Source organism: Bombina bombina, chromosome 2 (genome assembly GCF_027579735.1).
Source record: "Bombina bombina isolate aBomBom1 chromosome 2, aBomBom1.pri, whole genome shotgun sequence".
Lineage (NCBI taxonomy): Eukaryota > Metazoa > Chordata > Amphibia > Anura > Bombinatoridae > Bombina > Bombina bombina.
The window spans coordinates 1274110091-1274131388 of NC_069500.1; the positions used below are offsets into that span (position 1 = coordinate 1274110091).

General features: G+C 39.3%; 1 protein-coding gene across 1 annotated transcript in view; it reads left to right on the forward strand.

Annotated features, from left to right (window-relative positions):
* The window catches only part of SEPSECS (Sep (O-phosphoserine) tRNA:Sec (selenocysteine) tRNA synthase), a 139956-nt gene that overhangs the window by 20285 nt on the left and 98373 nt on the right, over positions 1-21298 (forward strand). The window contains 4 exon segments of the mRNA XM_053704085.1: positions 4137-4290; positions 5419-5458; positions 5460-5522; positions 8330-8551. Of these exon segments, the coding sequence (XP_053560060.1) occupies positions 4137-4290; positions 5419-5458; positions 5460-5522; positions 8330-8551 (479 nt within the window).

Consider the following 21298-nt stretch of genomic DNA (forward strand, 5'->3'; position numbering starts at 1 on the left):
TAAATACTGACATCCGCCAGGAAAGTATTCCTGTACAGGGATCTCTGATTGTTCCTAATGACATACCCTTGTAGCTGGAACAAGGGAACCATATTCCAGATCCACATTTCCTCTCGTGGGAACGTAGAAAAGAAAAGAACATCTCTGTATGAGATTATGCTAGATGAAAAGATGACGCCTAAGCCAAAACATTGTCTAGGCAAAGTGCCACTGCAATTTCCAGGGATCTGTACCCACTGTTGTGAAGAACTGGAGCCGTGGCAAGGTCAAATGGAAAAGCTACAAACTGAAAAAGCTTGAAAAATTCCATTGTAAAGCTTGCTTCACTAGAAGCACACGTCATATGAGGAAGCAGGAGTTGTACTTGGGATCAAAACCAAAACCTTCTAAATCAGGAGTGGTAGAGACATCACAAAGCCACCCCTTTACCAGAAAGGCAAACCTCATAAACTGGGAATGATCCCAGAGCTGAAAAACATGTATATACTCGTCCTGCAGGTCTATAGTCGACAAGAACTGGCCTTCCAGAACCAATGGAAGGATGGACGGAACCCTGAGAAATAGGTAGAGACACTTTTTAGGATTAGGATGGGGCAAAATTCCCTCTTTTTTACCAAAGGATTTGAATAGATCCTTATCACTGTTCCTCCATAAGAACTGGATCCCAAAGAGGATAGGTGCTCTTAAGATAACAAGAATTGAGAAAGTGCAAGAGCCTTGTGTGAGGCCTGAACTCACGACTTTCAGACAATGAAACTGACGCACTACCTACTGTGCTAACAAGGTCAGTTTAAGAAAGCCTTTCTATTTACGTGACTAGTTTTCATATGGCAACAAGAGAATAAAAACTATCAGTGTCCTGTACAGACACTAGTTCAAAATCCATGAGGATAATATAAAATTGTGCCTATTACAAAGAATATGGCGACATAAGCAAATATCTTCGAGTCAAAAAACACTAAGAAGATATAAATATACAAGTTACAGAGAGTAACCCAGGAATCACAGACATGGAGACATCATCTCCAACTTGGATAGGTTATATAAAAAAGGGTCCCCTAAATCAAAATTAGGGAACACAAATAAATGCTTAAGCTTTAAGTCCCAAGGAAGAGAAGCCGCCTGTCACCTCTATAGACTATGTAGATTCATATATGAGACATAAATTCACTCTCAGACAAAAAATATCTGATAAATAGAGATAAGGCATAAAAACCTCCAACCTATTTGAGGTACTGAACGTCGTATGGACATCTAAAAAAGATAGAGAAAGCTGCCATAGAGAAATAAAATTGCATGCTCTGATACAAAATATAAGCATTATTAGAGCAGATGCAACAATCTCAAAGAACCACACGATGGCGCCAAATCCTAAGCCATAGCAAAGCATAAATTCTGAATATACAGAAATATGAGCTTAGATTAAATAAAAATAGCCTCTGAGAATGGGTTTTTCATTTAAACAAACGATTCAGAACCATAGTCCTCTACTACAGAAGAATAAAAGTTACCATCGTCACACCTGAACTAAAGGACATCATAGTCCCTACATGTCAGCCAGATGTACAAAGTAAACCCAGAGGACACAGAAAAATAAAAGCACAATAAATTACCCTGCTTCACTTATTCACTCTAGTGAATACAGACAGCAAACACTTCTGAGTAGCACACCAGCTCAATAAAAGGCTACCTTAAAAAATTACACAGGGTAAAACCATAAAAGACCTTCTATAAAAGGTCTGTATTGAGAATAGGCAAGACGCTAAACCCATCAAAAATATATGGCAGGGCGGTCTGAACACAAGTGCAATTAGAGACAAACTATTAACCCCCACGCTTTTGAAAACAGGGAACTCTATCAACTTGACACAGTTTGTGCATGAACTCTTATAAAGAAATCAATTTTGAATATCAACTATCCTAGATACCAAGCTATTAAGTTGATATAATAAAACTGTGACAAAGACATAAGCGGCCATATACCGCAAAAAGCCCCACTTCTCAGCCCCTCGAACTAAAAGAGAAGCGTTGGAGTCAGTGGCTAGTTTGCTACGTAGCTAATGTAGCAAAAAATACTATTACCCTCACTGACACAAACTCCCAATATAAAATGGATATGGGATCGTCGTGCAAGCTTCCTAAATAGAAAGCTCCAATTGTCTCCCTACACCGGCACTCAAACATCAGCGCCCTGAAATGGAATTGTATAACAGTGCCATTTTGATATCTGCGCCAAATGCAGCCCTAAATTACTTGCTCTGAAAGTTAGAAAGCAGCCCTGTACAGCAGGCGCCAATCTAAAACAGAGCTTCAACAGAGAACCGCAATTTCGGCCATGACACCGCTTTTCAATATATACGATCACGGCGAGCTCACTAAACCCACTTGCTGTTTCAAAGCATACTGGTGTCCTAAGTATTAGCTGAATACAGCTTTCAAAGTAACAACAACCAGATCCTGTTAGGAAATGCCGATCCACTGTACACTGACTCATGAAAAAGGAGACTGTCACTCCTAATATTTATGTCAGCACCAGGGTCCTCTGTTTATTAGGTTCACCGCTGTGTGGTGTACATTTCTTTAAAAATAGACTCCACTGCCCATATTAAATCCCTTATATATGGCTGTTGAAAGGGATAGGCACTAATCCCCACTAGGGATCCTTGGCCATATAATGTATAAGTGCTGTCCCTCCCACCTGGAAGATAAAAAGGCACATACCTGATCTGTAGTAGGGCAGGAGCACTTCTAGGTGTGATAGATGGCCACATCTATCATGGACCTGCAGAAAAAAGAAAGAACACAGTAACCAACTCTTGCTTTCAACACCAAGGGCAGCAAATATGTTAGAAACCTGAGCAAGGACTACCTCACTACTTTCTAACTGCCTAAAAGCCACCACTACTCTTACTCAAGAGATTGACATGGACACAGCTAAAACCAAATCCCTGCTGGCAGGGAAAAGCACCCAAAAAAGGAATCGATATCTTCAGACACCAAACTTCACCTCCTCCATTGACAGAGGCAAAGAGAATGACTGGGGGTTATGGGTGCTCTTTGCCTCCTCCTGCTGGCCAGGAGTGAATATCCCACTAGTAATTGGAATGACGTTGTGGACTCTCCATGTCTTAGGAAAGAAACAACAATTTCTCATTTAATTACTCTGCAGTGAGTATAACAAGTAATTTTGGAACACATTAAGAGGAAACACTTTTTAGAATACAGTGTGCCTTTAAGCTTACACTGGCCTAATCCTGTACAACAGCAAAGAATGGCAGCAGCATTGCATGCATGATTAAGGCCAACACTGTAGGAAACGTCGCTCTGGTTATTTGCACTTGAATAAATATTGAATTAATTCCTGGTGCTGCTGCCATTCTTTGCTGTGATACTATGTTTGGGGCTTAGGTGAGAGGCCTAGCAGCTAGCACAGGAGACACTGGTGCTGTGAATTACCCTTGTCTACAACTAATCCTGTACAACAACAGAGCTATTTGGAATTGCACCCATCAGCCAAAGAGCATTTAGGAAGTAAATAACCTATACTACTTTATTAACACACACACACCTATTTCATATACAAAAATAAACAGAAAGAAAACTGCAATATTTACAGTACAACTGACCCTTTTAAAGTAAAAAAAGTTTGCACATGTATCTAAATCCATCACTGTATTGTAAAAAGATTTATATACAAAATACATTTTAAAAACTTTTAAACTGTTATTTGTTAAATAACAAGATTTCCCTTGAAAGCCTTTTGGGAGTTCTTTGGTAACTCTCTTGCTTTGGCCAATTAGGGACAGATGTAAATGAGCGTCTGCAGATATCAAGCCCTCATTGTGCAATGTGCAGGAGAGTCAGGGTACTTTGTTACATGAAATGCATTACTGGACAGGGATTTTTACTGATCTAAACTACAGGGCAACCAGCAAAATAAACAATGAAAGTGCATTGTAACAGTTATTCACTATGCATAGTTCAAACCTTTTTTTTGGAAATACATTTTTATTTTCCCTTTAACTAATCAATTTAGTTTAAAACAATCACCTATTTTTGCCCTTTTTTGTGTGTGCGGTTTTTGTTTTGTTTTTTTCTTTGACAATCAGACCTAACATTTTATCCCTCTTGTTTAGGTTTCGAGCCAGTCATCATAGAAAATGTGTTGGAAGGAGATGAGTTGCGAACAGACATAAACTCTGTAGAGACCAAAATTCAGGAGCTTGGATCTGAGAATATCCTCTGTGTTCATTCTACTACTTCCTGTTTTGCTCCCCGGGTACCTGACAGGTAATTTTTAAAAAACCTACACAGTGTTAAATGTGATATTTTCCACTCATAGCCTAACACTTTTTTTATTATTTTATTTATTTTCTGCAGTGATTGTTACATTACTTTAGAAAACATTTTTTTTTAAATTTGGACATGATCAGGTAACCTTGTATCTAAGCCTCTGCAGACTGCCCCCTTATTTCAGTGCTTTTTACAAACTTGCAGTTCAGCCAATTAATACTGACTCATAAATAACTCCATTAGAGTGAGCACAATGTTATCTATATTGCACACGTGAACTAACACTGTCTAGCTGTGAAAAGCTAATAAAATGCATTGAGATAAGAGGTGGCTTTCAAGGGCTTAGAAATCAGTTTGTGAGCCTACCTAGGTTTAGCCTTCAACAAAGAATAACCAAGAAAACAAAGAAAATTTGAAAGTAATTTGGAAAGTTGTTTAAAATGACTTGCCCTATCTGAATCATGAAAGTCTAATTTTAACTTTACTGTCCCTTTAAACCTTTAAGACATCTTACTATACTATCTTACAGTTTTGACTGTAGCGGAGGGATAATTGGAAGGCGTCCTTTTTTTCTTGAACCCAAACACCATATTTTATGACAGACCGGACAAAGGGAACAGCCTGATTTGTTTACTTGATATATATTTTGTTACCAGTCGTATATTAAGGGACATTAAACCCACATTTTTTCTTTCATCATTTAGAAAGAGCTTGAATTTTTAAACAACCTTCTAATTTACTTCTATTATCTAATTTGCTTCATTTTCCTGTTATCCTTTGCTGAAAAGCATATCTAGATAGGCTTAGTAGCTACTGATTGGTGGTTGCACGCAGATGCCTTCCTTGTGTGATTGGCTCACCCATGTGCATTGCTATTTCCTCTAAAAAGAATATGTAAAGAATGAAGCAAATTAGATAATAGAAGTAAATTGGAATGTTGTTTAAAATTGTTTTCTCTATCTCAATCATGACATGATATTTTTTTGGGTTTAGTACATTCCTGATACTATCTATGCATGAGTAAGACATTGCTTGGTGGGACCTACAACATCTTGGCATCATTTACATATATCATTGTGAAAACAGAGGTTATTGCTGTATTTTTACTGTGTTCTCTTGTATTAGGTTGGAAGAATTGGCAGTGATCTGTGCAAAGTATGATGTTCCCCCACATCGTCAATAATGCTTATGGTGTTCAGTCCTCAATATGTATGCATCTTATCCAGCAGGTAGTGTACTTTGTGTGTTATTCTGGCCTTTTATCAGTCGGTAAGAGATTATCAATGATAATGATGACCATAGCAAGCAAAAGCATTGTTTACAATACCAGGGTGTGATTCTAGGTAGTTTAAATCTAGATATTATTGTGACGCTTTGTAGCACAGCATGGTAACCTTTCAGTACCTATGATGGGGGGCAAGCCTAGAACAATAACAACATATGTATAATAACCTGTTTGTTAGAATAGAATCAGTGCTAAAACACATTAAGGGAAATAAACAAGGGGTTTGTAGTATAGATTTTTTTTTTTCTCTTGCTTACTGCACATGTGTAAATTTCTATTCATAATCTGTCCAACAGAAAGCGATGTGATTAGTAAGTAAGGGTCCTTTTATGGTGGACAAGAAAAACAATAAAGTGAAAGGTATAATATTATTCTATTATTGATTTGACAGACAAATTGTAAGCATTAGTCTTTTGCAAAATGTTTCTAAACTATAAAGCTGCAGTTTAATTCTGCTGCCAATGTGATTTTATAACCCCCTTTAACCTAACCTGAGTTGGTCATGTATGTGGCTGCAGTGTGTGACTCATTACACATAGCTAGTTCAGTAATGAAGACTCACTCACTCTAACAAATGAGTGCATTAGAAAGTCCCCTTTAAAAAGAAACAAGATATTCAGGTGGTATCTTATCCCGGAACAGACACAACATTTCTCCCCTGAAGGGAGCATGGGATGCTACAGGGGTGTGGAGCTAGGGCATACATACATATGTGGTGGGAATGCCCTGGGGTTAAAGCTATTTGGGACCAGTTACAAGATTTATTGAGAAAAGTGATGAGACCCAATAACGTTGAAAGTTGAACATGCTCTCCTAAACTGCAGAATCAAACCATACAATACGGCAATAACTACCTTCATTAAAACTCTATGTACAGCAACAAGGATCTGCATAGCAAGGCATTGGAAGGTAGGAGCCCCAGGTTGGACTGAGGTACTAGATAAAATAAAACATATATATTTGATGTCAGAGATAGCCGCAACTATTCAGGGTAACGGAGACCAGTTTATGAAGGTCTGGTTTTACTGGATGATGCGGGAGACAGTAGCCTAGTGGGGAGGAAAGAGATAGGAGAGTGATGACTAGCAGATTAGGAACACCAAAAAGAGCTACCCCTCCAAAAAATTAAGACTCAAGTCCGACGTCACTATCTTTCTTTGGGACGCCAGTTAGGACTTGACACCAAGGGAAAGAAGTGTGGAGCCACTTATTAGTACCACTGAAATGTTTTAGTTAGTTAAGAAATGTGGTTATGGTTCTGTAAAATGTTTGATTTGTTTATTTCTTTTGTGTATAAAAAAAAAGGGGGGGCAAAGGGGATGTGCTATCCGGAAGATAAACGTGAGATATATGTAGGATATCATGATAAAGGATGTAAAATTCTGGGAAACTTTTGTAACTTGCTAGCGAGTGAAACTCAGAAGAATGTTGGAGCTTATCAAGAGCAACAGAGAAAGTGAATATGGCATCTGTTTGAGTCTATTGTTAGACAAAAGTGTAATTAATGTTGTAATGTATCCTAAACCCCTTGCCTACTGTATCAATAAAGAGATATTTCAACTAAAAAGAAACAAGATACAATTCATCACCAACTAGAAGTGTAGTCTCAATCTAAAGGTTGTAATATGTTATCAATACAAAGTTCTAAGCCTACACCATAGTAATGTTATTTTTTTTAAAAAACAGTGGCAAACAGGCCTAAGCATAGGTGTAATGTTTTAAGACATTTTAATAAATTAATGTCTGATATTGTAACAATTATACTATGAGGCATTCTGTTTTGACAAGTTTTCTTGAGATATGACTAAATCCTTCAAATATGTTAATGAATTTAAAGGGCCATAAAAGTAAAAAAAAAAAAAAATATGATCTAATTTGTTAGAGCATGTAGTTTTAAGATTATCGACCCTACAACTACTTTGGGTTAAATGCACAGTAGAATTACCGCACAGAGTGCTGCTGGTAGTTAGCTGTGTAACTATCACTGCTGATTCCATTAAGAAAATACCTTATTTACAGAAAGGGTGTTTGATTCATGAAGTAGACTTTTAGTACCTAAATATAAACCACTTTAAATAGAGTTCTAACTAGGTACATCTAGGTTTTAGTGTGTGTTTATGTTGGTGAACTTGTTTATGGAAAAGTAACTTGGTATCTTTTTATAACATTAAGGTGAAACGTTGCCAAGTAAATTTTATAGATTTAAAGGTGTAGACAAAAAATGTACTACTGATTTTAAAGAAGCTCTTAATCATGTGCTCCAATAAAATCATCACAAAACGGGGAATGATGTAAATCGGTTTTATCTTTATTGTCCATTAAAATGAACACACTAACAAAGTAGTGTTTCTTCACACACTACCTTTAAAAGGCATTAAACTCAAAACTGAATTACCCATAAATCAACATAATTAATGGAAATGAAATAACATTGCAATATGCATTTATTTATTTTGCTTCCCTATCGCTGTGAAATGAATAGCTTCTGCTATAAAAACTGTGCTTGCTTCATGCTCACTAGCGAGGCTGAAGTGATTTGCAGGACCGTTATAAATGCTATTAAAATAAAATAAAAAATACTCTGTTGCAGTACAAACAGACAATTTGAATACACAAACCACATGATATACATACAATTAACCAGCAGTCTGTACGTGCAAATGGAAAAATGCTGTGATATGTATTCTACTTGATTTATTTAGTTTAAACATATCGTATGCATTTTTTAATTATTCTTATCTTTTTCTCTAGGGTGCCAGATTAGGCAGAATTGATGCATTTGTACAAAGCCTTGATAAGAATTTTATGGTTCCAGTAGGTGGCGCTGTTATCGCTGGTTTTAACGATGCATTCATCCAAGAAATAAGCAAAATGTACCCAGGGAGAGCATCTGCCTCTCCATCTCTGGATGTCCTCATAACACTGCTGTCTCTTGGTGCAAGTGGGTATAAGAATCTCTTGAAAGAAAGGAAGGTAAGCACCTGTAATAGAGGGTGATTATAGAGGTGTTGAGGGCCTGTATATATTTTGCTAGGTTTAATCACTTGCATCTGTTGTTGCAGGCGTATGAAATAGGCTACAACATTTAATAGACACGGTTAATAGAAGCTGAGTTAGAAAGGAAGTCTGCATGAAGCATACTGGTTGTATTCAAGTCCTATATTTCCTTAGCAATGTCACCAAAAGTCGCAGGCATCTGCCTGGGTGCAGTAATAGGTGTAGGTTAGATACACCCTCGCTGGACAATATGAGAAACAAGATCCTACTGAGCATGTGCACAAGGTATACGTATACTAGTCTGTGATTGGCTGCTGTCTGTCACATGATACAAAGGGGCTGAAAAATGGGAGAGAAAAAATAAATTGTCCAAAAAAAAAATAATCTACTGCTTATTTGAAATTCAGAGTAGGTGTTAAATCATTGTTTTTTTTATTATGTCCTTGTTCACTATGCAATTCTACTACATTGAGTGGTCCTTTAACAGAGCAGGGCCAGCGAGTGCTGTAATGTTTAGTGAATAAAAATTACCTATCTGTTGCATCACTGATTATGGAGTTGAAAACTGCTTCTGGAAGCAACATCAGCTCAAGAACTATAGTTCAGGAGCTTCATGAAATGTGTTTCCATGTACATCTCATCAGCCAAAGACACAATGCACAATGCCAAGCATCAGCTGCAGTGGTGTAAAGCACCAGGGGACTCTGGAGCAGTGGAAAATGTTCTCTGGGAGAGCAGTGGAGACGTATTCTCTGAGAGCAGGGGGAAACGTGTTTCTCTGGAGCAGGGGAAACGTGTTCTCTGGAGCAGGGGGGAAACGTGTTCTCTGGAGCAGGGGGAAACGTGTTCTCTGGAGCAGTGGAAGCGTGTTCTCTGGAGCAGTGGAAGCGTGTTCTCTGGAGCAGTGGAAGCGTGTTCTCTGGAGCAAGGGAAGCGTGTTCTCTGGAGCAGGGGGAAGCGTGTTCTCTGGAGCAGGGGGAAGCGTGTTCTCTGGAGCAGGGGAAGCGTGTTCTCTGGAGGCAGGGGAAGCGTGTTCTCTGGAGCAGGCGGAAGCGTGTTCTCTGGAGCCAGGGGAAGCGTGGTTCTCTGGAGCAAGGGAAGCGTGTTTCTCTGGAGCAAGGGAAGCGTGTTCTCTGGAGCAAGGGAAGCGTGTTCTCTTGGAGTTATGAAACGTGTTCTCTGGAGCAGTATATGTGTGTGTGTGTGTGTGTATGTATATATATATATATATATATATATATATATATACATATATAATGTGTGTTGTGGTGTGTTTATATATATATATATATATATATATATATATATATAATATATATATAAATGTGTGTGTGTTTATATATATATATATATATATATATAATATATATATAAATGTGTGTGTGTTTATATATATATATATATATATATATATATATATATATATATCTCCAACTTAGGTGTGTCCGGTCCACGGCGTCATCCTTACTTGTGGGATATTCTCTTCCCCAACAGGAAATGGCAAAAGAGCCCAGCAAAGCTGGTCACATGATCCCTCCTAGGCTCCGCCTTCCCCAGTCATTCTCTTTGCCGTTGTACAGGCAACATCTCCACGGAGATGGCTTAGAGTTTTTTTTAGTGTTTAACTGTAGTTTTTATTATTCAATCAAGAGTTTGTTATTTTAAAATAGTGCTGGTATGTACTATTTACTCTGAAACAGAAAAGAGATGAAGATTTCTGTTTGTAAGAGGAAAATGATTTAGCAACCGTTACTAAAAATCGATGGCTGTTTCCACACAGGACTGTTGAGAGGAATTAACTTCAGTTGGGGGAACAGTGAGCAGACTTTTGCTGCTTGAGGTATGACACATTCTAACAAGACGATGTAATGCTGGAAGCTGTCATTTTCCCTATGGGATCCGGTAAGCCATTTTTATTACAGACAGAAAAAAAGGGCTTCACAAGGGCTTTTTAGACTGTAGACATTTTCTGGGCTAAATCGATTTATATATAAACATATTTTATACTCCATAGCCTTGAGGAATTATTTTAATCTTGGGAATTTTGTAAAATAACCGGCAGGCACTGTATTGGACACCTTATTCTCTAGGGGCTTTCCCTAATCATAGGCAGAGTCTCATTTTCGCGCCTGTATTGCGCACTTGTTTTGAGAAGCATGACATGCAGATGCATGTGTGAGGAGCTCTGATACATAGAAAAGACTTTCTGAAGGCGTCATTTGGTATCATATTCCCCTTTGGGCTTGGTTGGGTCTCAGCAAAGCAGATACCAGGGACTGTAAAGGGGTTAAATATAAAAACGGCTCCGGTTCCGTTATTTTAAGGGTTAAAGCTTCCAAATTTGGTGTGCAATACTTTTAAGGCTTTAAGACACTGTGGTGAAATTTTGGTGAATTTTGAACAATTCCTTCATACTTTTTCGCAATTGCAGTAATAAAGTGTGTTCAGTTTAAAATTTAAAGTGACAGTAACGGTTTTATTTTAAAACGTTTTTTGTACTTTGTTATCAAGTTTATGCCTGTTTAACATGTCTGAACTACCAGATAGACTGTGTTCTGAATGTGGGGAAGCCAAGGTTCCTTCTCATTTAAATAGATGTGATTTATGTGACACAAAATTTAGAGACAATGATGCCCAAGATGATTCCTCAAGTGAGGGGAGTAAGCATGGTCACGCATCATCCCCTCCTTCGTCTACACCAGTCTTGCCCACACAGGAGGCCCCTAGTACATCTAGCGCCGCCAATACTCCTTACTATGCAACAATTAACGGCTGTAATGGATAATTCTATCAAAAACATTTTAGCCAAAATGCCCACTTATCAGCGAAAGCGCGACTGCTCTGTTTTAGAAAATACTGAAGAGCATGAGGACGCTGATGATATTGGTTCTGAAGGGCCCCTACACCAGTCTGAGGGGGGCCAGGGAGGTTTTGTCTGAGGGAGAAATTTCAGATTCAGGGAAAATTTCTCAACAAGCTGAACCTGATGTGATTTCATTTAAATTTAAGTTGGAACATCTCCGCGCTCTGCTTAAGGAGGTGTTATCCACTCTGGATGATTGTGAGAATTTGGTCATTCCAGAGAAACTATGTAAAATGGACAAGTTCCTAGAGGGTCCCGGGGCCCCCCGAAGCTTTTCCTATACCCAAGCGGGTGGCGGACATTGTAAATAAAGAATGGGAAAGGCCCGGTATACCTTTCGTCCCTCCCCCCATATTTAAAAAATTGTTTCCTATGGTCGACCCCAGAAAGGACTTATGGCAGACAGTCCCCAAGGTCGAGGGGGCGGTTTCTACTCTAAACAAACGCACCACTATACCCATAGAAGATAGTTGTGCTTTCAAAGATCCTATGGATAAAAAATTAGAAGGTTTTGCTTAAAAAGATGTTTGTTCAGCAAGGTTACCTTCTACAACCAATTTCATGCATTGTCCCTGTCACTACAGCCGCGTGTTTCTGGTTCGATGAGCTAGAAAAGGCGATCAATAATAATTCTTCTTCTTATGAGGAGATTATGGACAGAATTCTTGCTCTCAAATTGGCTAATTCTTTCACCCTAGACGCCACTTTGCAATTGGCTAGGTTAGCGGCAAAAAATTCTGGGTTTGCTATTGTGGCGCGCAGAGCGCTTTGGGTTAAAATCTTGGTCAGCGGATGCGTCTTCCAAGAACAAATTGCTTAACATTCCTTTCAAGGGGAAAACGCTGTTAGGGCCCTGACTTGAAAGAGATTATCTCTGATATCACTGGGGGCAAGGGCCACGCCCTTCCTCAGGATAGGTCTTTCAAGGCCAAAAATAAACCTAATTTTCGTCCCTTTCGCAGAAACGGACCAGCCCCAAGTGCTACGTCCTCTAAGCAGGAGGGTAATACTTCTCAAGCCAAACCAGCCTGGAGACCAATGCAAGGCTGGAACAAAGGAAAGCAGGCCAAGAAACCTGCCACTGCTACCAAGACAGCATGAGATGTTGGCCCCCGATCCGGGACCGGATCTGGTGGGGGGGCAGACTCTCTCTCTTCGCTCAGGCTTGGGCAAGAGATGTTCTGGATCCTTGGGCGCTAGAAATAGTCTCCCAAGGTTATCTTCTGGAATTCAAGGGGCTTCCCCCAAGGGGGAGGTTCCACAGGTCTCTATTGTCTTCAGACCACATAAAAAAACAGGCATTCTTACATTGTGTAGAAGACCTGTTAAAAATGGGAGTGATTCATCCTGTTCCATTAGGAGAACAAGGGATGGGGTTCTACTCCAATCTGTTCGTAGTTCCCAAAAAAGAGGGAACGTTCAGACCAATCTTAGATCTCAAGATCCTAAACAAGTTTCTCAAGGTTCCATCGTTCAAAATGGAAACCATTCGAACAATTCTTCCTTCCATCCAGGAAGGTCAATTCATGACCACGGTGGATTTAAAGGATGCGTATCTACATATTCCTATCCACAAGGAACATCATCGGTTCCTAAGGTTCGCATTCCTGGACAAGCATTACCAGTTTGTGGCACTTCCGTTCGGATTAGCCACTGCTCCAAGGATTTTCACAAAGGTACTAGGGTCCCTTCTAGCGGTGCTAAGACCAAGGGGGCATTGCAGTAGTACCTTACTTGGACGACATTCTGATTCAAGCGTCGTCCCTTCCTCAAGCAAAGGCTCACACGGACATTGTCCTGGCCTTTCTCAGATCTCACGGATGGAAAAGTGAACGTAGAAAAGAGTTCTCTATCTCCGTCAACAAGGGTTCCCTTCTTGGGAACAATAATAGACTCCTTAGAAATGAGGATTTTTCTGACAGAGGCCAGAAAAACAAAACTTCTGAACTCTTGTCAAATACTTCATTCTGTTCCTCTTCCTTCCATAGTGCAGTGCATGGAAGTAATAGGTTTGATGGTAGCGGCAATGGACATAGTTCCTTTTGCGCGCATTCATCTAAGACCATTACAACTGTGCATGCTCAGTCAGTGGAATGGGGACTATACAGACTTGTCTCCGACGATACAAGTAAATCAGAGGACCAGAGATTCACTCCGTTGGTGGCTGTCCCTGGACAACCTGTCACAGGGGATGAGCTTCCGCAGACCAGAGTGGGTAATTGTCACGACCGACGCCAGTCTGGTGGGCTGGGGCGCGGTCTGGGGGACCCCTGAAAGCTCAGGGTCTTTGGTCTCGGGAAGAATCTCTTCTACCGATAAATATTCTGGAACTGAGAGCGATATTCAATGCTCTCAAGGCTTGGCCTCAGCTAGCAAAGGCCAAGTTCATACGGTTTTCAATCAGACAACATGACAACTGTTGCGTACATCAACCATCAGGGGGGGAACAAGGAGTTCCCTGGCGATGGAAGAAGTGACCAAAATCATTCGATGGGCGGAGACTCACTCCTGCCACTTGTCTGCAATCCACATCCCAGGAGTGGAAAATTGGGAAGCGGATTTTCTGAGTCGTCAGACATTTCATCCGGGGGAGTGGGAACTCATCCGGAAATCTTTGCCCAAATTACTCAACTGTGGGGCATTCCAGACATGGATCTGATGGCCTCTCGTCAGAACTTCAAAGTTCCTTGCTACGGGTCCAGATCCAGGGATCCCAAGGCGACTCTAGTAGATGCACTAGTAGCACCTTGGACCTTCAAACTAGCTTATGTATTCCCGCCGTTTCCTCTCATCCCCAGGCTGGTAGCCAGGATCAAGCAGGAGAGGGCATCGGTGATCTTGATAGCTCCTGCGTGGCCACGCAGGACTTGGTATGCAGACCTGGGTGAATATGTCATCGGCTCCACCATGGAAGCTACCTTTGAGACGAGACCTTCTTGTTCAAGGTCCGTTCGAACATCCCGAATCTGGTCTCACTCCAACTGACTGCTTGGAGATTGAACGCTTGATCTTATCAAAGCGAGGATTCTCAGATTCTGTCATTGATACTCTTGTTCCAGGCCAGAAAGCCTGTAACTGGAAAAATTTACCACAAAATATGAAAAAATATATCTGTTGGTGTGAATCTAAAGGATTCCCTTGGACAAGGTAAAAATTCCTAAGATTCTATCCTTTCTTCAAGAAGGTTTGGAGAAAGGATTATCTGCAAGTTCCTTGAAGGGACAGATTTCTGCCTTGTCTGTGTTACTTCACAAAAAGCTGGCAGCTGTGCCAGATGTTCTAGCCTTTTGGTCAGGCTCTGGTTAGAATCAAGCCTGTTTACAAACCTTTGACTCCTCCTTGGAGTCTCATTTTAGTTCTTTCAGTTCTTCAGGGGGTTCCGTTTGAACCCTTACATTCCGTTGATATTAAGTATTATCTTGGAAAGTTTTGTTTTTGGTTGCAATTTCTTCTGCTAGAAGAGTTTTCAGAATTATCTGCTCTGCAGTGTTCTCCTCCCTTATATGGTGTTCCATGCAGATAAGGTGGTTTTACGTACTAAACCTGGTTTTCTTCCGAAAGTTGTTTCTAACAAAAACATTAACCAGGAGATAGTCGTACCCTTCTTTGTGTCCGAATCCAGTTTCAAAGAAGGAACGTCTGTTGCACAATTTGGATGTTGTTCGTCGCTCTAAAATTCTATTTAGATGCTACAAAGGATTTTAGACAAACATCTTCCTTGTTTGTTGTTTATTCTGGTAAAAGGAGAGGTCAAAAAGCAACTTCTACCTCTCTCTCTTTTTGGATTAAAAGCATCATCAGATTGGCTTACGAGACTGCCGGACGGCAGCCTCCTGACAGAATCACAGCTCATTCCACTAGGGGCTGTGGCTTCCACATGGGCCTTTAAGAACGAGGCCTTCTGTTGATCAGATATGTAAGGCAGCGACTTGGGTCTTCACTGCACACTTTTACTAAATTTTACAAGTTTGATACTTTTGCTTCTTCTGAGGCTATTTTTGGGGGAAAGGTTTTGCAAGCCGTGGTGCCTTCCATCTAGGTGACCTGATTTGCTCCCTTCATCCGTGTCCTAAAGCTTTGGTATTGGTTTCCCACAAGTAAGGATGACGCCGTGGACCGGACACACCTATGTTGGAGAAAACAGAATTTATGTTTACCCTGATAAATTACTTTCTCCAACGGTGTGTCCGGTCCACGGCCCGCCCTGATTTTTAATCAGGTCTGATAATTTATTTTCTTTAACTACAGTCACCACGGTATCATATGGTTTCACCTATGCAAATTTTCCTCCTTTACGTCGGTCGAATGACTGGGGAAGGCGGAGCCTAGGAGGGATCATGTGACCAGCTTTGCTGGGCTCTTTGCCATTTCCTGTTGGGGAAGAGAATATCCCACAAGTAAGGATGACGCCGGTGGACCGGACACACCGTTGGAGAAAGTAATTTATCAGGTAAACATAAATTCTGTATATATATATATATATATATATATAAATAAATTTTGTTAACTCTAAGTATTTCAATAGTAATACATATTGACATAAGTCACATATAAAATGCAATGTATTAATTAATAATAAACCACTTTGGGAATTACTGATAATCTGCAACATAATTTAATGTGAACATTTTTTTTTTATATATATAATAGAGAAAAGTAAAACCTCTCCCACTTTACCTCCTGCCATGCAGCGTGCACAGGACAGGTAATGTAGCTTGGGGGGAAATAATTGCAGTCTTTATATTAATTTTTATTGCTAACCTCTAGAAGTGCAAAAACTAAGGTACAGCTTATTATGCCATAAACTGCTTCCCCTTGAGCTCTGCATTGTAAAAGATCTGAATTTTTTTTTTCTAAAGCAATTAAAAAACACTCAAAAATATCTGCCCTGTTTTGCAGTTCAATGATTTACCACTTTTTTTTATCTTATCTGCTTTGCTGTAGCAATTTTTGGGATATATATAAATGAGCTCCTGTCCAGATCAAACAATCATTGTGTAGAATGTTACATGGCTAGAATTCTGATTTCTGCTGGATACACTTCATTCTTCGAGAAATGGGGTAAAAGTGCAATTTTAACAACAAGATTACAGTAAAAACAGACAAATAAACAATGAAAGTGCATTACAGGCATTGTACATGTGTCTGGAGAACTATACGGCTTTAGTTTTGCAATAATGCTTTTTAGCACTAGATGGCAGCAGTTTTCACAATTTCTAATATTGGTAAAAGCATTCTTACAATAATTCTGCCATATAGTCCTCAAAAAACTTGAATATTCCTGAGCCTGCCTACCTACCTGTTTTTCAACAAAGGATTCTAAGAGAAACAAATTAAATATGCTACTAGTAAATTTGCTACTTGTTTTTAATAAAAACATTTTGGGTTTCTTGTTCCTTTAAATTAAATGTTGGTTTAGTGTCCTTTTTAAGCAAAACAAAGTTAAAGCAGAGGGAGGCAGACTTCTTATGGTGCTGCATGTTTTGTAAATAGATATGTTACTGAGAATAAACTGATGTATAAAAAGATCATTATTAAATTTAGCCTTCTCCCGTATGGCGCAGTCAGCTTGACATTGATTTATTTTGTGGCTTTTGCCACAGAATTAAGCTACAGTGTAGGCATGCAGGCATTCAGTGCGCTTCACTTTATTTGGCCCGTCCTTTGTCTCAAATTGAGTTAAATATAGTACATAAAAAATCATTCTTTTTCATCTCGTTTCTTTGACATAAGACCTTACTGTCTATTTTATCTTGGGGTGCTATTAAGTTCCCCACAGATGTAGCTCCGAAAGAAGACCTGTTCAACCCCAAAAAAGCACACCAAGCTCAGAGCCACAATTAATCTCTTCTACATTAAATTGAATCTCCATCTGTTTGTGCAAGAAAAAAAAAACCCTGGATGTTTATATATTGGAGGGGCCACTGCAAAAGTTATTTTTTTCACGAGCCAGAAATCAAATTGATTGATGGAAAGGCTATTTTATTCCTCTGATTAAAAAGGCTGATACCCAATGTGTCTTATTGATGGGCAGAACCAAGGGCAGCCTTCTGTATCTCCATTTTCGGTCACTTGAAGGTGAAGTCACAATTATGGGTTTATCAGCTTGATAACTGATTAAACATAGCAAGTCATTAATTCACCCCGTCCAAGATCTACATCAAAGTCCTGCCAATGAGCAGTCTAACCTCAATCGATCGCCCAATGCCATTTTAAAGAAGTTTTAATTCAAAGAGCTTAATGTAAAGGACCCTTTTTTGTGTCCGCAAGCATAACTTTCACTGCTTGATAGCTCTCTGTACACACTGTCTGCTTAGCTGTGTAAAGACAGAGCAGTGTCCTTGAATGTTATATTTTTAGTGGCATTTCCCATGCAGTGCACATAACTGATTGGCCCCTTAAAAGCTTGTAAAAAAGAAATAAAAAAACGTTAATCTTTATACGTTTTTTTTTTTGTAGGAAAGTAACACATTCCTTGGGTGCTCCTGGGCCGTCTCCTTATACAGTTTTACACATTAGAAAACCATTTTAAGGATTAAAATAAATGACTGATAAATATTTTCACTTGTGTTTTATATTGTGCACAACTTCATTCTAATATTGAATATATTTTCAGATAAAAACAATATAGATAAACAGCATAGGTCATTCTGTGAAATGTAATAGTTAAAAAAGGAAACCTCTTTGTGTAGCATTAATGCATTAAAAGTTAGTCTAAAGCTCATTTTGGTGATAAAAAAGTCACTGCAGATAAGTCCCTGTGTGGAGGGAGTTACCATGTAAATGACTTCCCAGCGTCCCTCTTCATAAACTAATTGCTCCCCTTCTATGAGTGCTGTGCTATAAAATGACCCATTCCCTCTCCGCTGGGATTTGTGAAGCCCATTAGCTTATTACGATCTCCCTTATCTATTTGTGTTATGCATAGTGCAACATTGTGTGTCTGTAATTCCTATCTATAATTTACATAGCATGCAGACAAGTGTTAAAGGCATTTTTGTCCTATTAAAAACCTAATTAAAAAGACAAAACATGTACATTAATGCCTGAGTTTCTGATCTTACTCAAAAGCAAAAATAAATAAATTTAAAAAGCAGGGAAATTCCTGGTTTCAGCTCTTACTTGATGGAATATAGAAACTCTGCTCTACTCTGAAAATGTCTTAATGTTAAATAAAGAGCTCCTGGGTGTGGCGCTAGTGTAGTAATATTTCTAGTCTCACTTATATGCAGTATATTGGGGGGGGGGGCACAGTGTTTTTAGATACATCTGAATGTAGGAATTTTCCCTTTTCAGATTAGCGAAAACTAAAACATAAATGTAAGTTTTCCCACTAATTTGAGAGGGAGGGGGTGCAAAAAAATCCCGTTTCTCCCCACATTTGACCTAGTGGTAACTTTACTCTTCATAAAATGAAAGAGTAAAGTTACCCATCTTTGGGATCCAAATTTTGTTTATCGGAAAAGGTTTTTAATATTTTATTTCCACTCATTTTTTGTATACCATTGCAAAATATACTGTATTTTATCTTTAAAGGGACATTAAACACTAAGGGGGATATTTATCAAGCCGTCAACTGCAAATACGCTGGAATTCCCGCAGCATAATTGTGGCGAGCTTGATTCAACCTAGTTTCATCCAAAGCTACAGACCAGCAAAAGTTGAATGACATAACATACGATCCATCCGGTGCGGAGCGGGTCCATCCTGAAGGACATCCGGCGCGGAGCTCCTCTTCAACGGTCGCCCGCCGTAAACGGAACTTGAATGCAAGTGACATCATCAAGATAGGCGTCCCTTGCATTGCTATTGGCTGAAAGGTTCCAATCAGCCAATAGGATTAGAGCTGCTAAAATCCTATTGGCTGTTCTATTAGAGAAGAGGTAGAAACACATCCACCTCGTGAAAAAAAGTTAGGTTTGTGGAGGGTGGCCCGGAGGGGGTTATGTTAGTAGAAAGGAGACCTAAAATAAAGGTATGTTTTAGAGCATTTTTAATTTAAAAAATCATGAATTAATGTACCTTTAATTTTACTCCTTACATGCAGACTAGTGTTTCCAAAACCATGACAGGGGCTACAGAAATGTTTGTAACAGGGTATAAAGGGACAGTAAACGCCTTGTAATTACAAGACATTTGTGTTGTATCAGCCAAGTCTAAATGCTTTTTAAACACCAAATTAACATCCTTTTTACTGAAATTGCCAAACTGCCCCCCACTATTTGCTTAGTTGGAGGAGGTCAGCAGGGTGGATTTTAATTTGTAGAGCTAATAACATGAAAAGAAGAGAAAATGAATAATGAAAATAAATTAAACATTTGTGTCATTATGCATATCTAAACATTTTGTATAAAAATCTCAAGGTGTTTACTGTCCTTTTTTTTCATTTTGATTTTGTAACAGTGGTGTCGTCCTTGTCCAGACTATAAACCATTAGGTGTGTGCATCCCGGATCTAGGATCAGAATGCGGAAAAAAGGTGTGGCCACTTATGGCATTTAGCTTTATCTCTTGTAAAAGTGCAACACACTAGGATCTGTGCAAATCTAGACAACAAAGGATCTCAATGCACATGCTATAAAACCCTTGTGTTTTAGAGCTGCTGGAGAATACAGTTTTTTGTTTTTCCTGGGGGGCGGGAGATGCACTGTGACCACGATCAATTATAGCTTCCAGGTGCCCATGGACACCCAAAGAGGGTTTATAAAAAACTTGCTTCTCTGCATTGTCCATAATTCATCCCAGCTTAAACAGACATTAATTGCATCATAAAATAATTCCCACAAAAAATCTATGTACAAAATGCTTATTTTAAACATTTAAAGCGGGTAATTTTGATCTGTCCTGAAGTCCAGAAAACACGTCTTGAATGTTGTTAATCTTATTTGTTTAGGTTGTGGCCAGTTAGGGATGGATATAGATGAGGTCCTGCGCACATACAGTATTGTGCAGCATTTAGGTGGGTCAGGGTGATGATTTACCAATGCACTTCAAGTTGGTGTGTAGGGAGTGAAAAACTACAATGTTCAGATTTAGATTACAGTAAAGGGCCAGTTTATAATAAATGCACCGCATACTGCAAAGTTTTTGTGTTTTTTCTTGTGTTTTTTTATTTCTCTCATTATGGGTAATTAACCCATTTCTTTCTAATGACACAATGAGTCCACGGATCATCTAATTACTAATGGGACTATCACTCCTGGCCAGCAGGAGGTGGCAAGAGCACCACAGCATAAGGCTGTTCAATATCACCTTCCTTCCCTCCACCCCACGTCATTCTCTTTGCGCAACGTTAGAGCAAGTAAGTGGTAAGTTAGGTGTTAGTAAAAGAATCTATCAGTCAAGAGGTTTATTATTCTCTGATAAGTGTATCCAGTCCACGATATCACTTACTTGTGGGAATATATCTCCTTCCCAACAGGAAGTTTGCAAGAGATCCACCCACAGCAGAGCTGCTATATAGCTCCTCCCCTCACTGCCATATCCAGTCATTCTCTTGCAACTCTCAACAAAGATGGACTTAGTAAGAGGAGAGTGGTGTATTATAGTTAGTTTTTTAACTTCAATCAAAAGTTTGTTATTTTTAAATGGTACCCGGAGTGTACTGTTTATCTCGGGCAGTATTTAGAAGAAGAATCTGCCTGCATTTTCTATGATCTTAGCAGAAGTAACTAAGATCCACTTGCTGTTCTCACAATTTCTGCGGAGTGAGGTACTTCAGAGAGGAATGGCGTGCAGGTTTTCCCTGCATAAGGTATGTGCAGTTAATATTTTCTAGGGATGGAATTATGCTAGAAAATGCTGCTGATACCGGATTAATGTAGTTAAGCCTTAAATGCAGTGATAGCGACTGGTATCAGG